The 15502-nt window shown below is 39.4% G+C and overlaps 2 protein-coding genes across 3 annotated transcripts in view; both read left to right on the forward strand.

Moving 5' to 3' along the window:
• The window catches only part of LOC139416613 (6-phosphofructo-2-kinase/fructose-2,6-bisphosphatase 2-like), a 37033-nt gene extending 32936 nt beyond the window's left edge, over window positions 1-4097 (forward strand). Inside the window, exon 16 of one of the 2 annotated variants that reach the window (XM_071165482.1) lies at window positions 1084-1218. In XM_071165482.1, coding sequence (XP_071021583.1) covers window positions 1084-1137 — 54 coding nt within the window. In that variant the 3' untranslated portion in view covers window positions 1138-1218. Of the gene's footprint in view, window positions 1-1083 lie in introns of both variants that reach the window. The other variant, XM_071165481.1, reaches the window with a different exon arrangement.
• A 2740-nt stretch (window positions 4098-6837) lies between these two features.
• LOC139417305 (complement receptor type 2-like) lies at window positions 6838-14606 on the forward strand. The gene is made up of 11 exons (XM_071166570.1): window positions 6838-6957; window positions 7331-7531; window positions 7886-7982; window positions 8332-8405; window positions 8856-9098; window positions 9229-9414; window positions 9678-9774; window positions 9896-9969; window positions 11145-11324; window positions 11569-11648; window positions 11762-14606. Exons 1-10 carry the CDS (start codon window positions 6900-6902, stop codon window positions 11577-11579), a joined length of 1221 nt encoding a protein of 406 aa, XP_071022671.1. The 5' UTR covers window positions 6838-6899; the 3' UTR covers window positions 11580-11648; window positions 11762-14606.
• The last annotated feature ends 896 nt before the right edge of the window (window positions 14607-15502 follow it).

Consider the following 15502-nt stretch of genomic DNA (forward strand, 5'->3'; position numbering starts at 1 on the left):
TCACTCACAATTTTGCCTAAGAACACAGCCATGAATAAAGAATGGTACCAACACATCCTCCGAGAGCAACTTCCCCCAACCATCCAGGAACAGTTTGGTGATGAACGATGCCTTTTCCAGCATGATGGCTCACCTTGCCATAAGCCAAAAGTGATAACTAAGTGGCTCGGAGAACAAAACATCGATATTTTGGGTCCATGGCCAGGAAACTCCCCAGACCTTAATCCCATTGAGAACTTGTGGTCAATCCTCAAGAGGCGGGTGGACAAACAAAAACCCACAAATTCTGACAAACTCCAAGCATTGATTCTGCAAGACTAGGCTGCCATCAGATGTGGCCCAGAAGTTAATTGACAGCATGCCAGGGTGGATTGCAGAGGTCTTGAAAAAGAAGGGTCAACACTGCAAATATTGACTCTTTGCATCAACTTCATGTAATTGTCAATAAAAGCCTTTGACACTTATGAAAGGCTTGTAATTACACTTCAGTATTCCATAGTAACATCTGACAAAAATATCCAGACACTGAAGCAGCAAACTTTGTGGAAATTAATATTTGTGTCATTCTCAAGACTTTTGGCCATGACTGTAATTTCAGGATACATACATCTACTTCTGTGCTTTTGTCACAAAGTTTATTATTGAGTCCACATTTTTAGTTTCGCCGCACACCACTACTATACAAAATATATTTTTCATTCATCTTTTTTTAACATGTAAATTTTGCTAAATAGTTTTTTGTTGTTGTCTGTAACTAGTTGCTTGACAAAGCCCTAACATTTTCAGAAGGATCAGAAGGACCTCACCGTTTACCCCTGTTGGTGCTTTTAGGGTTACATTTTTATTTATTTTTTTAATCTGCAGTTTTAGTTTCCCCATTTGCCTCATAAAAGTTGATAATTTCTAAAAACAGCTTATTATAAAAACAGAGTAAGCTGTGTCTTGTGATTGACCTCACTCTCCTCTGTCTGAGCTCAAGTGTAGCAGAGGCCAGTCAAAACAAACTATGAGGATGGCCCCTGGCCTTGGCACAGCTTTGCATGGATTTAACACTCTGTTTCCCCCTCCTTCTGCCTCTTAAAGGAGTCTCTCAACTGCTTCAGCCCAGGAGATGCAGAAGATGCTGTCCACAGTTGAAGAGGACTGAGAAGGGTGTCTCCACTCCCCCACATTTTCGCTGCCATCAGATCTGGGTTCAAATACAATTTAGAAATCTTGTTAAATACCTTTAGTGTTTGCTTTAGCTTGCCTGGAGTGCCAGGTGGGTAGTGTTTGCTTTAGCTTGCCTGGAGTGCCAGGTGGGTAGTGTTTGCTTTAGCTTGCCTGGAGTGCCAGGTGGGTAGTGTTTGCACTTTGGGGACTTTTCCGCTGATTCCATTGCAACAGGCAAGCGCTATAAAGCACAGCTAAATTATTTTTTATTATTTCAAATACTATTTGAACCCAGGTACCCTCTGTCTGCTCAGGCTTGCTTCATACCATGCCAGCCTTACCAATTTGATTGTCCAGCAGGAGTTCAAGCACACTGTCTTAGCAGCAAATTAGGTATGGAATGTGGTTGTTGTAGTGGCCAGAATTTGTTCTACAGTTCCATTTCTGTTGCCATCTGTTAGATAGATGGTGTGTGTGTGGGTGAAGAGCGAAATGATTTGAGACAAACAGGACCTTGCGCACACACACTTATCAACAGTCAACGTTTAATTTATTGTGAACAGAACTTTAGAATGTTGAATAGAGGACATCCTTGAGATTATTTGTCTCAGTAGATTTGAGACATTCAGTGATTTGTCTATTACAATGTATTTAATTTACACTGTAACTAATGGAGAGGGTTGCCACACTGAAAAATGTATCAAAAACAAAGCACTGACTACAAACACTGTCTTATCCTTAAATTATTATCCTTTAATTCTACAATGTAGTTTATAAACAATTACTTAAGATCTTATGAATAATATATTCTGAACAAAAATCTAAATGCAACATGCAACAATTTTAATGGTTTAACTGAGTTACAGCTCATATAAGGAAATTAATACATTTAAATAAATAAATTAGGCCCTAATCTATGGATTTGACATAACTGGGCAAGGTCGCAGCCATTGGGGCCTGGGAAGGGCATAAGCCCACCCACTTGGGAGCCAGGCCCAGCCAATCAGAATGAGCTTTTCCTCACAAAAGGGCTTTATTACAGACATAAATAGTCCTCAGAAATTAACGTTAGATTCTCTGGCAACAGTTCTGGTGGGCATTCCTGCAATCAGCATGCCAATTGCACGCTCCCTCAACTTGAGACATATGTGGCATTGTGTTGTGTGACACAACTGCACATTTTAGTGATCTTTTGTTGTCCCCAGCACAAGGTGCACCTGTGTAATGAGCATGCTGTTTAATCAGCTTCTTGACATGCCACACCCATCAGGTGGATGGATTGTCTTGGCAAATGAGAAATGCTCACTAACAGAGATGTGCATAAATTTGTTTACATCATTTGAGAAATATATTTTTGTGCGTATGGAACATTTCTGGGATCTTTTATTTCAGCTCATGAAACATAGGACCAACACTTTTACATGTTGTCTTTTTATATTTTTGTTCAGTATATGTACCCCTTTAATTGGATAGTTGAATATCATCTCTTTTGAACATTCTCATACTTGACCAGCCTTGTTTCCTCAGTGAGAGTACAAATGCTGAAAGACCATCATACAGGATTTAGCATTTTGGCTTAAGAGTTAATGTTATTAGTTAGTCACATGTTACTTTTACATGTTACATTACTGTGTGTGTATAGAGTTCACATTTCACACTGCAATTCTGTCACATATTCATGGCCATGTTATGAAACACCCATGTCTTTGCATTATCAATGTATCAATTGCATGTCCTCAGCTAAAATGGCAACATGATTTAAGGGGGCAAATATTTTTTAGACAGTACTACTGTAGTTACAGTCAACATGCCATGCCATCAACATTTTGGAATATTTATTCTTAAATGTGCTATACTGACATTTGAAAAAGCACAGTGTAATCGAAGATGGGTACTTTCATACTTACAGTTCACTGATTGTGTCCAACCATGTGCATCTTGTTTATTACTGCCACATTGATAATGTTAAATTCAATGCTGCTCTAAAGTGCTTCTGTGCCGGTGTTTAGCAACATTACTTTTGTGGCTGTTACAAGACAATGTTATTATATAGGCAGTCAGTCAGTAGCCTGTAAGACTACAACATACTGAATTATATAATGGTATGATGCTGTAAGATATTTTTAGATCACTAGAATTATCTGATGTAAGTGTAAATTATTGAAGAAATTATGTTGTACTCTGTCAGAACGTCTTGCTCATGGCAGTTTGACTTGACTTGGTTCTCTGGTACATAATGTGGCCAGATGTATTGAGCTCATTGGGAGGTGTCATCCTGTTTAGATGTTTCCACTACAACTCCCTGTCTCTCTCAAGCCAGGGAAAGCCTGTGGCAGAACCCTGGCTATGGGGCAAGACTGGGAGTGGCTTCCTGGGAATAATAACCTAGATGACTCAATCTTTTCATATTTGACCAACAGTATCTGTGAAAGAGGACTAATGCAATAAGTGTCTCAAGGACATAAAGGGAAGGTGGCAGCAGGGGATTGGTGATGTTCAAATGTTTCCAGACTGGTGTGTCATAGGGAGATGGGTTGGTTCATTGTTATACTACCATCTGAAACTTCAGTGTCTGTGTATAGCATGAACTACTGAAGCATACAGTACATTATTCTCACAGGAAGTATTTATTTGGTTCAATCAGCAGGGGTGCCTCCTTTGACTATATTATTTTTTTTCATTTCTGTTATTGGACGCAGTAATGTCCTTGTCACGCATTACCGCTTTCACAGCCTTGTTTGTGTATCAGTGGGCATCTTTCGCAAGACTGCATTGTACTACACTCGAGGCAACCATTTACCTAAACCAACAACACTTTAAGGTGTGGAGACATTGTAATGAAACCTTATGAGTCATATATAAACTTGTATTACTGTATTTATAAATTAGGACAATTCTGAACTATAGTTGGAATATAAATAATAAATTGTTGGGTTTTCTGATGTGTAGGGAACTTAAATGGTGCTTTCTATAAATGTGTCAAACTCATTCCACGGAGGGCCGAGTGTCTGTGGGTTTTCGCTCCTCCCTTGTACTTGATTGATGAATTAAGGTCACTAATTAGTAAGGAACTCTCCTCACCTGGTTGTCTATGTCTTAATTGAAAGGAAAAAACAAAAGTCAGCAGACACTAGGCCATCCATGGAATTAGTTTGACACCCCTGCTATAAACCAATGACAGACCGAGGACCAAAATAAATCAGTACTCCGCCTATAGGCATCCTGTCCTTGGATGAGTGGTTCATCAGTAATTAAATGTTGATAACATGGCTAGTCTACACAAATGCACTGAACAAAAATATAAACGCAACAAAGATTTTACTGAGTTACAGTTCATATAAGGAAATCAGTCCATTAAAATAAATGATTTAGGCCCTAATCTATGGATTTCACATGACTGGGAGTACAGATATGGATCTGTTGGTCACAGATGCCTTTAAAAAAATAAAAATAAATGTTTAAAGGCTAGGGGCGTAGATCAGAAAACCAGTCAGTATCTGGTGTGGCCACCATTTACCTCATGCAGCGTGACATCTCCTTCGCATAGAGTTGATCAGGCTGTTGATTGTGGCATGTGGAATTTTGTCCCATTCCTCTTAATGGCTGTGCGAAGTTGCTGGATATTGGCAAGGACTGGAACATGTTGTTGTACACGTTGATCCAGAGCATCCCAGACATGCTCAATGGGTGTCATGTCTGGTGAATATGCAGGCCATGGAAGAACTGGGACAGTTTCAGCTTCCAGGAATGGTGTACAGGTCCTTGCGACATGGGTCTGTGCATTATCATGCTGAAAGATGAGGTGATGGCAGTGGATGAATGGCACGACAATGGGCCTCAGGATCTGGTCACGGTGATGGCAGTGGATGAATGGCACGACAATGGGCCTCCAGGATCTGGTCACGGTATTGCTGTGCGTTCAATTTGCCATAGATAAAATGCCATTGTGTTCGTTGTCCGTAGCTTATGCCTTACCGCCACCATGGGGCACTCTGTTCACAACATTGACATCAGAAAACCGCTCAACCACACAACACAATGCCATCTACCTTGTACAGTTGAAACCAGGATTCATCTTAAGAACACACTTCTCCAGCGTGCCAGTGGCCATCGAAGGTGAGCTTTTGCCCACAAGTCGTTCACAACGCAGAATTTCAAGACACCGGTGAGGACGACAAGCTCGCAGATGAGCTTCTCTGAGATGATTTCTGACAGTTTGTGCAGAAATTCTTCAGTTGTGCAAACACAGTTTCATCAGCCATCCCGCAGGTGAAGAAGCCAGCTCTGGAGGTCCTGGGCTGGCGTGGTTCCACGTGGTCTTGGGGTGTGAGGCCAGTTGGACATATTGCCAAATTCACAAAAATGACGTTGGAGGCAGCGTATGGTAGAGAAATTAACAATCAATTCTCTGGCAACAGCTATGGTGGACATTCCTGCTGTCAGCATGGCAATTGCATGCTCCCTCAAAACTTGAAACATCTTTGGCATTGTGGCCTTTTTATTGTTCCCAGTACAAGGTGCAACTGTGTAAAGATCATGCTGTTTAATCCGTTTCTTTATATGCCACACCTGTCAGGTGGATGGGTTATTTTGTCAAAGGAGAAATGCTCACTAACCGGGATGTAAACACATTTTTGCGCAACATTTGAGAGAAGTAAGGTTTTTGTGTGTTTGGAACATTTCTGGGATCATTTATTTCAGGTCATGAAACATGGCACCAACCCTTTACATGTTGTGTTTATAGTTTTGTTCAGTGTAGTTCAGTTTTATACAAATACAATTGGGGACAGTAAACAAGTTGACAAGCTAGACTTTTATTAATTATGTTTTGATAATAAGAAGTTTTATGGGAACTGGGTTGGGTGGAAACTGGGTTGCCCTGCCAGTTTAACTACCATCATAGGAAACATATTTTGTCTGTCCAAAGCATGTATAGAACAGAGGGTGTGGTAAACTAGTGCTCCCACTACAAGTTCAGTGGCATGATCTTGCCTCACTGCATTTTGTGTGCAGAAGTTAGAATTGTATAATCTTACTAAAATGGGAGTGTTTCTCTCTGTGGATTTGCTCTGCAACATGAATACAGGCTAGAGCAGAAATGTGGGTGAAATTGGAGGATCAAGAGTGGAGGGGAAATCAGTGAAGAGGCAGACAATGCTAGTGTAAACAAATCATGTTCTGTCAAGCTTTTTTTTTTCAATCTTGGTCCTATGTATTTGGCCCTTAGATTTGTCCCCAAAGGGAAATGGGCCATAGAGCGTTCCACTCTTATCTTAACAGACATGTGCAACTAGAATTTCAGGAAGAAATTTGATATGTAAAACATATCAACTTTGACTCACTCCTATTTTGGAGTGCATCTTAGGCCACTTATCATACATGATTTACAAATATCAGTAGGAAAACACAGGTTGTAGGCTAAACAATGTAGCTTACTAATGGGCCAGTTTGTTTAGCATGGCCCAGTGACCCAGTTGGGTGGAGATTACACTTAAGGCCAATGGAATGGTCTAAAATGTGCAAATTCCGCCCACCCGGGGCACCAGGCCATGCAAAACGAACACGCCCCGTGAGTAAAGCCTAAGTAGCTGACGTAAATAAACATCTGAATAGAAATAAGCCTAATTACATGTCTACTCCACCCTCCAACTATAAAATACAGCCTACTCTAGATAGTATTTTATTAAGCACAATAACATTTCAACGGGTAGGCCTACAGATCCGAATGCACAATAAACGTGGATGAAATGATGAATCTGGGATACAAAATCATGTTCTTTTTATCAATTGCCATACATCCCTCAGGTAAGATTATTATATTCGCAAACATAACATTGCACAACACCGACAATGTAATTTCTAGAATTGTTATTAATCTTTATTAATGCGGTGATTGAAATTGCCTCTGTTGATGAGTACTACAAAGCAGGATAAATGAGTTAACCAGCTAACTTGCCTAAATATATTGAAATAACTTTGTCATTTTTTTTTAGAAAGATAAGCTTGGAATTGACATGGTGTAATTGTCTCAACAACCAAAAAACACATCAAAGTTTATTTCTTAATGAAGCAGAAAGTCAATAGTTATTTAAAAAAAAAATGTAACAACGTTAGCTAACTCTTGATTGATTCTGATTCTTCTTTACCTCTCTGGTGTGGCTCATTTGTTTGTAAACAGCTGAAGTTCCATCGAAATGTGGTACGCCGCCGTCCTTTCCACACATGCAAGTCAGGGACAAATACCTGAGACAGAAAAACATATTCAGCGAAGGAGCGAAAGTCCTCTACAGATGTGCTGAGGGCTACACTCGGTACAAAGGCATTCGTTCTATCATGTGTGAAGCTGGAAAATGGACAATGTTATCCATGAAGTGTGAAAGTAAGTAATAGGCTACAGCTAAGCATTTAGCTCAGTGTATTGTTGTTGTGCATAACACTGGTTCAATGAATGTCATGTCATCATATCATTATGGTTATGATAAGTGTCTCTCTGTCTGAGTCTGTGATGTGTGGGATGAGACTTTTGTGGCAAGGAGCTATCATTTGACACTACTCTGCTGGTTGCAAAGAGAGGAAATTTGGGAAGTTGAATGTATATTCTCTTCAGTCGTTGAGGGCTGCAGTGTCGCTGTCTAAACACCTCTCTCTATGAGTCTTTATGTTGAGTTTGGCGCATCCACCCTGGATTCGTTCCCTGACTGCTCTGCTGTTTTTGAATGTGTCCTCTCCTTAGAGAAAACATGTGGATCTGCTGGGGAGTTGTTCAATGGACACTATGATTACACAGGGGCTTCGTTCAGGGACAAGGCATATGCAGTGTGCAATGAGGGGTAAGTATCCCACTGGACAAAAACTGACTCGATCAATGTGTTTTCCACATCATTTTAACCCCCAAAATCTATGTGATGATTTTGAATCAACGTGGAAAACTGATTGGATTTGCAAAAAGTCATCTAGAAGGGCATTTCATCTTTTTTTTCACCTAACTTTTAAACTAAATGAAGTAGTGACATTTTTTGTTGTTTTCACGTTGAATTCACATTAGTTGAAAACTCAACCAAATGTTATAATAACTAGACATTGAACTGACATCCGTGGCCAGTGGGAAGTGTCTTGAATGTAATGAAATAGGCCTATAGCCTGAGATTTGTTTTCATCCTCTCTGTGATATTGGAACAGGTTTACACTGAAGGGGATGGAATACAGAATGTGTAAAGAGTCTGGCTGGAGTGGAGAGATTCCCACTTGTGAAGGTGTGCAACATTCAATGACCAATCTTACAGTAATATGCAGCAATAAGATCTATCCCTTTCTAAGTAGGATACATAACACACCTCCTAATCAATGTAGTAGGCCCTGCTGTATGAAATACCAGACTGGCATGACCCTGTACTTGTCTAAGAGATTGTAGGCACCACACACCAAGATACTCCTGTTGACACTTGACCATGTTGGCCTTGGACATTCAGTCCGTAGTTGTCCCATTATCTCAAAAGCATGATAATATCACATAAACAAATGTTTCTTTAGGCTACTACAGCATGGCTAATGTCCTATCTACTGTACTGCAATGCTTTTAACCAAAGCATAAGCTCATTGTCTCCATGGAGGCATCTCCAAAATGAGCCACATTAACAGTTGTCATTATTGATGCAACAATGAATTAAACAAAACCACTAACATTTTAAATGTCCTCATTATAGTAGGAGGTAAACCACAAGTGGTTCCAGCAGAAGTGATCTGCCCTGATCCTTCTGTGGCCAACGGTGTGAAGCTGAGTGAGGCTGACTCAGTGTACAGGGTCGGAGACTCAGTGACCTTCACCTGCTCTGAGGGTTTCCTCCTGACTGGAGCCCAGCAGCTTACCTGTGGACCAGATGGCCAGTGGCAGCCCCAGCTCCCACTCTGTCATTCCTCTGATATAACTCAAAGCTCCAAGCCTGATGGTAAACATAACACCATCCAAGATCTCTCTCTTTGATCATTGAAAAATATAATACATGTTATGATGCATTGGTATTATACTAGATGTACTTTCTATCTTTTGTCAAAATGGTCCATCTCCCTTTCCTTTAGGCAGATGTAGAGGGCCACCGTACCTCCCCAACGCACACCTTTCTGACCGCTATATAACACAGACAGACTTTGGTCCTGGTGAACGGGTTCGTTACAGTTGTGCCTTGGGATACGTGAGAGCAGGAGGCGCTTACTATAGTACCTGTGTCAGTGGGAAGTGGACGCCAGTAACTCTGAGATGTGAACGTAAGAACCCATAAGGAGAAGTATTAATGATGTTCAGAATATATTAAATGTATATAAACAGTATATAGTACATAAAGAACATGCAACAAAATGCAACTGCTCTGTCTCATAGGTAGCGTGTTAAGGAGGTTGCACTTATCTTGTTGAACCATTAGGTGGCAGCAGATCCATAGCTAGTCTATATTATATCACTCTGTGGGAGTGAAGGTTTGTGTATTTTGTTCTTTCCCAAAAAATGTATTGTGAAAGTTTCTTGTCCAAAGGCAAATCATGTGGATCTGCTGGAGAGATCTCTTATGGTGATTTCATTTATACCGGTGTACAGTTTGGGGATACAGCTACAGGGGTTTGTAATGAGGGGTAAGTATTCTGTTACTATGTCTATTTTCTCTCAAGGCTACCTAACCCTCATTGTTACAGTGTACAAATAAAATGATGCATTGCCAGATTAAATCACTTTTTGTGCCCATTTTTTAACCAGGTATCAACTGGTTGGACGGGATGTAAGAAATTGCATGACTGATGGCTGGGATGGGCGTGTTCCGGTCTGTGAAGGTAGGCTGTCACATACATTTTTTACATAGGCTACTGGGCGGTTCCACACCAGCGGGAGCGGGGAATATTTTTGCTGTCTCAGATTGTCCTGCCAATTCTCACATAGCAACTTCATTGTATCACAAAGTCATTTTGAGAAAATCCTGATGAAAGTGGACATTTTAGGCCCTTTTTGGAGCTATACATGCCTCCTGTAAGGCCCTATGATCTGTGAACCGTACACAATACAGACAACATCTTGGTGTCATTATACTCCTTATAGTGTTCTCTAAAATATGGAGTATGTCTACATTCTGAAATACACATTCTCACATTAATTTATTCAACATTGAAATATTAATATCTCAAAACTACTCTTTTTGATTTTGTTCATTTTAAGACATATTATTTGTAACAATATATACTGTACAAGTATATACATACAATTTCCAGAGTTGGCGCTCTGCTAATTCTGAAGGTATTATACATTTTATGAGCACCATCAACACAGTGAATGGGAAATTCCCTCTGCTGGTGACTTGCTGAATGTGCAATCCTAAAGGAGGGCTGTGATTGGTTAATTACCTATAATATACATTTCTATGTATAAAATGGGTCATGTCATTAAAAGTACCAGAGAGACCATTCTAGAAATTTGACATGTTTGAAGAGTATATTGTTACAAACAATATGTCTACAAATAAGCAAAATGTTGAATAAATTAATGTGAGAATGTGTATTTCAGAATGTAGACATACTCCATATTTTAGAGAACACTATAAGGAGTATAATGACACCAAGATGTTGTCTGTATTGTGTACGGTTCACAGATCATAGGGCCTTACAGGAGGCATGTATAGCTCCAAAAAGGGCCTAAAATGTCCACTTTCATCAGGATTTTCTCAAAAATGGTATGTGATACAAATGGAAAAAGCTTTTCAAGCATCCTTCCTCCTAATGAAGTTTTTATGTGAGATTTGCCAGAACAGTCTGAGATACCAAAATATTATTCTGCTCTCGCTGGCGTGGAACCGAATCGCCCTATTGCACCACACAGTATCTGGGTCATAGGTAAATTGCTTTAGGTATCATTGTTTTAGTTTATAACATCCCTGAACTTCCAATACTGTCACCATAATATTTTCTAAATTGTTGTAATGTAGTCATGTAAAATCATGTAAATGTGTGTCTTTCAGCTGTGCAGTGTGCTGAACCTCCTACGGTGGTAAATGGAGTAACAAATGGCTATTTGGAACCACCTTACTTGTACAGCACTGTGATTGGCTATCGATGTCGCGTAGGGAAACTGATTGGAGCGAGAGAGATCTACTGTACCAAAGATGGGACATGGAGTGATCCACCTCCAGAGTGCAAAGGTTCCAAATCCTTTTCAAGTCTATAGCTTCTCCAGCTGCACTATTTTGCAATGTTTTTTAGCAAACTAGGAACACCCCTTAGGTGTTGAGAACTTGGCCCCGAGAGTAATGTTAGGGAACAAACCGCTCATCCCCTTTAAAAACAATAGAATGAAAACGTATGTTGTCATTTAAATGCTCAATTGACAAGAGGAGCAAGAATGTCTCTTAAGTTTGGTGACTCTGTGGCATTTGTCTGTGATAGGGGCATGGTGATGGATGGACCAGGCACCATCACATGTGGCCTGGAAGGGAAATGGACTCCTGCCCTTACCACATGAAAATGTGAGTAATTCTGAATGTTCTATTCACTGACAATATAACACTTTGTAGGCTTGGTTGATACATAACTGGAGTGCATTGTATACAATTTTATTTTTAAAAATCTTGTTTTACAGACCGGAAGAAATGAAAGTCAGCTACAATTGATCATTATCCTGAATGGCACTAACTCAACAACTTTACCATAATAATTCAACTCAATCCATTTTATCTAGTGGTGTAAAGTACTTAAGTAAAAATACTTTAAAGTTCTACTTAAGTTGTTTTTTGGGGTATCTGTACTTTACTTTTGATATTTTTGACAACTATTATTTCACTACATTCCTAAAGCAAATTATGTACTTTTTTACTTCCTACATTTTCCCTGAACCTGAAAAGTACTAATTACATTTAGAATTCTTAGCACGACAGGAAAATGGTCTAATTCACAACCTTTTCAAGAGAACATCCCTAGTCATCCCTACTGCCTCTGATCTGGCGGACTCACTAAACACATACTTTGTTTGTAAATGGTGTCTGAGTGTTGGAGTGTGTACCTGGCCATCTGTTTTGCTTAAAATAAGGAATTTGAAATTATTTATACTTGTACTTTTGCTTTTGATACTGAAGTATATTTGAGCAATTATATGTACTTTTAATACTTAAGTATATTTAAAACCAAATACTTTTAGACTTTTACTCAAGTAGTATTTTACTGGGTAACTTTCACTTTTACTTGAGTCATTTTCTATGAAGGTATCTGTACTTTTACTCAAGTAGGACAATTGGGTACTTTTTCCACCACTGATTTTACTTTAGGGCATTTCCATGTAAAAGGACCCATGAGTACAAAGTTCATAGGAGCATGTCAAATTGTGTGTCAAATGAAAGCTAAGAGTCTATTATTATTGTTTACATTGTGACATATATACAGCCATTTTCCATCTTAAAAATTTAATATAAGCAAAGGCTTTGATTTCTGGTCAAATATATGGTAAAAAAAGAAATAAAATTGGTCCATGCCAATTAGCCAGGCTCTTTTTTGCCCTCTTCCGAATGGTAGCTATAAATGCAGAGGTTGCGCACAGTGTAACAACATGATGAAGTGTGAATATATCTGCCACCCACATACAGGAAAACGTTTCCAAATTAATTACATTATTACGTGCTCTACCACCCATGTTATTTACATGATTAAATGTCCATGTGGGCTGTGGTATGTAGGTAAAGCCTCTTGTTCTTTCAAGCAGAGAATTAGTGAACATTAAAGTTCAATCAGGAGAAATGACAGCGATTATACAATTGCAGTACATTTTAATGACCAAAAACGTGACATTTCTACCTTTTTAGATTTTGTGGCATGAAGAAAGTTATGATATCAGGCAGGGGAGGTGATATAAATAATACTCTGAACAAAAGAGAATGTTTTGGGATGTTCACCCTCCAGACATTCTTTCCTGAAGGTCTTAATGATGAAATGCTATGTTATGTTGTAAATGGGAACATTCTTTTTTTTCTTTTTTTTTCACCTTTATTTAACCAGGTAGGTTAGTTGAGAACAAGTTCTCATTTACAACTGCGACCTGGCTAAGACAAAGCAAAGCAGTGCGACACAAACAACAACACAGTTACACATGGAATAAACAAGCATAGAGTCAATAACTCAATAGGAAAAAAAGAAAGTCTATATACAGTGTGTGCAAATGACGTGAGGAGGAAGGCAATAAATAGGCCATAGTAATTAGAATTTAATTCATTACAATTTAGCAGATTAACACTGTATTGATAAAAATAATATGGGGATGAGGTAGGTAGATTGGGTGGGCTATTTACAGATGGACTATGTACAGCTGCAGTGATCGGTTAGCTGCTCAGATAGCTGATGTTTAAAGTTAGTGAGGGAAATGTAATTCTCCAGCTTCAGTGATTTTTGTAATTCATTCCAGTCACTGGCAGCAGAGAACTGGAAGGAAAGGCGGCCAAAGGAGGTGTTGGCTTTGGGGATGACCAGTGAGATATACCTGTTGGAGCACGTGCTACGGGTGGGTGTTGTTATCGTGACCAGTGAGCTGAGATAAGGCGGAGCTTTACCTAGCATAGACTTACAGATGACCTGGAGCCAGTGGATCTGGCGACGAATATGTAGCGAGGGCCAGCCGACTAGAGCATACAGGTCGTAATGGTGGGTGCTATAAGTGGCTTTGGTAACAAAACAGATGGCGCTGTGATAGACTGCATCCAGTTTGCTGAGTAGAGTATTGGAAGTTATTTTGTAGATGACATCGCTGAAGTCGAGGATCGGTAGGATAGTCAGTTTTACTAGGGTAAGTTTGGCGGCGTGAGTGAAGGAGGCTTTGTTGTGAAATAGAAAGCCAATTCTAGATTTGATTTTGGATTGGAGATGTTTAATATGAGTCTGGATGGAGAGTTTACAGTCTAGCCAGACACCTAGGTATTTGTAGTTGTCCACATATTCTAGGTCAGAACCCTCCAGGGTGGTGATGCTAGTCGGGCGGGCGGGTGTGGGCAGCGAACGGTTGAAAAGCATGCATTTGGTTTTACTATCGTTTAAGAGCAGTTGGAAGCCACGGAAGGAGTGTTGTATGGCATTGAAGCTCATTTGGAGGTTAGTTAACACATGAATGAATGCCCCCATTTCAAATTACTCTGACCTTTTTCTTGCGTTGTACCCAATGATTTATGAAAACTTGCTTGGTGGTTCGATGTCGTCATTGTGGTTTTACGGACATGTTTAATACATTTTATGTACACTAGTAGAATATTTATAAAATTCACATTGTTATATTTGGTAACACTTACTTATTCTCCATCGACTCCAAACCCATTCGAAGCATGGTACGGATGTGGGTGGAGCTATGTCTACACAAGGGTGCTCTTCTTTTTTTTTTACTCACAAAAGCTCTGATGAAGGCCTGGAGTCTGATATATAAAGCTTATTAAAGAGCAGTGATATGATCACGAGCAGTGTGCAGGCTTCTGATTTTTTCTCATCTTGTTCAACTGTGACCATGAACCTGCAACAAAGATAGCTCAGATGTGCGAGTGCCTTTTGAATTTTGGTACAATATATGGAAAAGGGGTCTTCGACATCTACCAGAAAAAGTCTTAAAAGTTATTCGAAATACATCAAACACATTAATATTGAACTGAAGACCCCTGCCAACTAATATAAACACATATTTAGTTTTGGAGAAATTATTTAGTTTAAGAAAGTTTAAGAAACATTGCCTTGTAACTTGTAATTCTGTTACTAAAAACCCACATATCTATAATATATTTTCTAATTTCTCTCCCTCATGTGGAGGATAATTAAAGTTAAAAGAAGTAACAAGTAAAGGTAAACTTGCCAATTAGTTATAGTGTTTTAAAATCTGTTTAATTGCCACATACACCAGATAAGTGCAATGAAATGGATTGTTTTACAGGGTCAGCCATAGTATTGGGATGACCCTGGAGCAAATTAGGGGTAAGTGCTTTGCTGTAGGGCCCATCGACAGATTTTACACCTTGTCGGCTTGGGTATTCAAACCAGCGAACTTTCGGTTACAGGCCAAATGCTCTAACCGCTAGGCTACCTGCCGCCCTTCGGGATACATCACCATGAAGAGAACGATATTCATATCCATAATTATGCATTTCTGTAGCTGACATCCAATTCTTTCTGCAGACATCTTTGAATCTTAACTCGGAGTAGATATTTAGTTTTTGGAAAACGTGGTCACATAAAAACCTGAGGGAGATTTGACCGTCATTCTGTATCCAAACTTTGCATCTGAACAGTTCTTCCAGTAAATGTGTTTCTGTGAAATTTGTTGTGTAAATTGTTCAAAGTAGTCCTTGTGCATAGAGTTGTATGG

The sequence above is a fragment of the Oncorhynchus clarkii genome, chromosome 9 (genome assembly GCF_045791955.1).
Source record: "Oncorhynchus clarkii lewisi isolate Uvic-CL-2024 chromosome 9, UVic_Ocla_1.0, whole genome shotgun sequence".
In the NCBI taxonomy this organism is placed as follows: domain Eukaryota; kingdom Metazoa; phylum Chordata; class Actinopteri; order Salmoniformes; family Salmonidae; genus Oncorhynchus; species Oncorhynchus clarkii.

Coding starts and splice junctions, on each gene's coding strand:
- LOC139417305 (XM_071166570.1), top strand. CDS start 6,900: ATGATGAATCTGGGATACAAAATCATGTTCTTTTTATCAATTGCCATA. Junction 9,415..9,677: donor AGTAACTCTGAGATGTGAAC/GTAAGAACCCAT, acceptor TCTTGTCCAAAG/GCAAATCATGTGGATCTGCT. Junction 9,970..11,144: donor GCGTGTTCCGGTCTGTGAAG/GTAGGCTGTCAC, acceptor TGTGTCTTTCAG/CTGTGCAGTGTGCTGAACCT.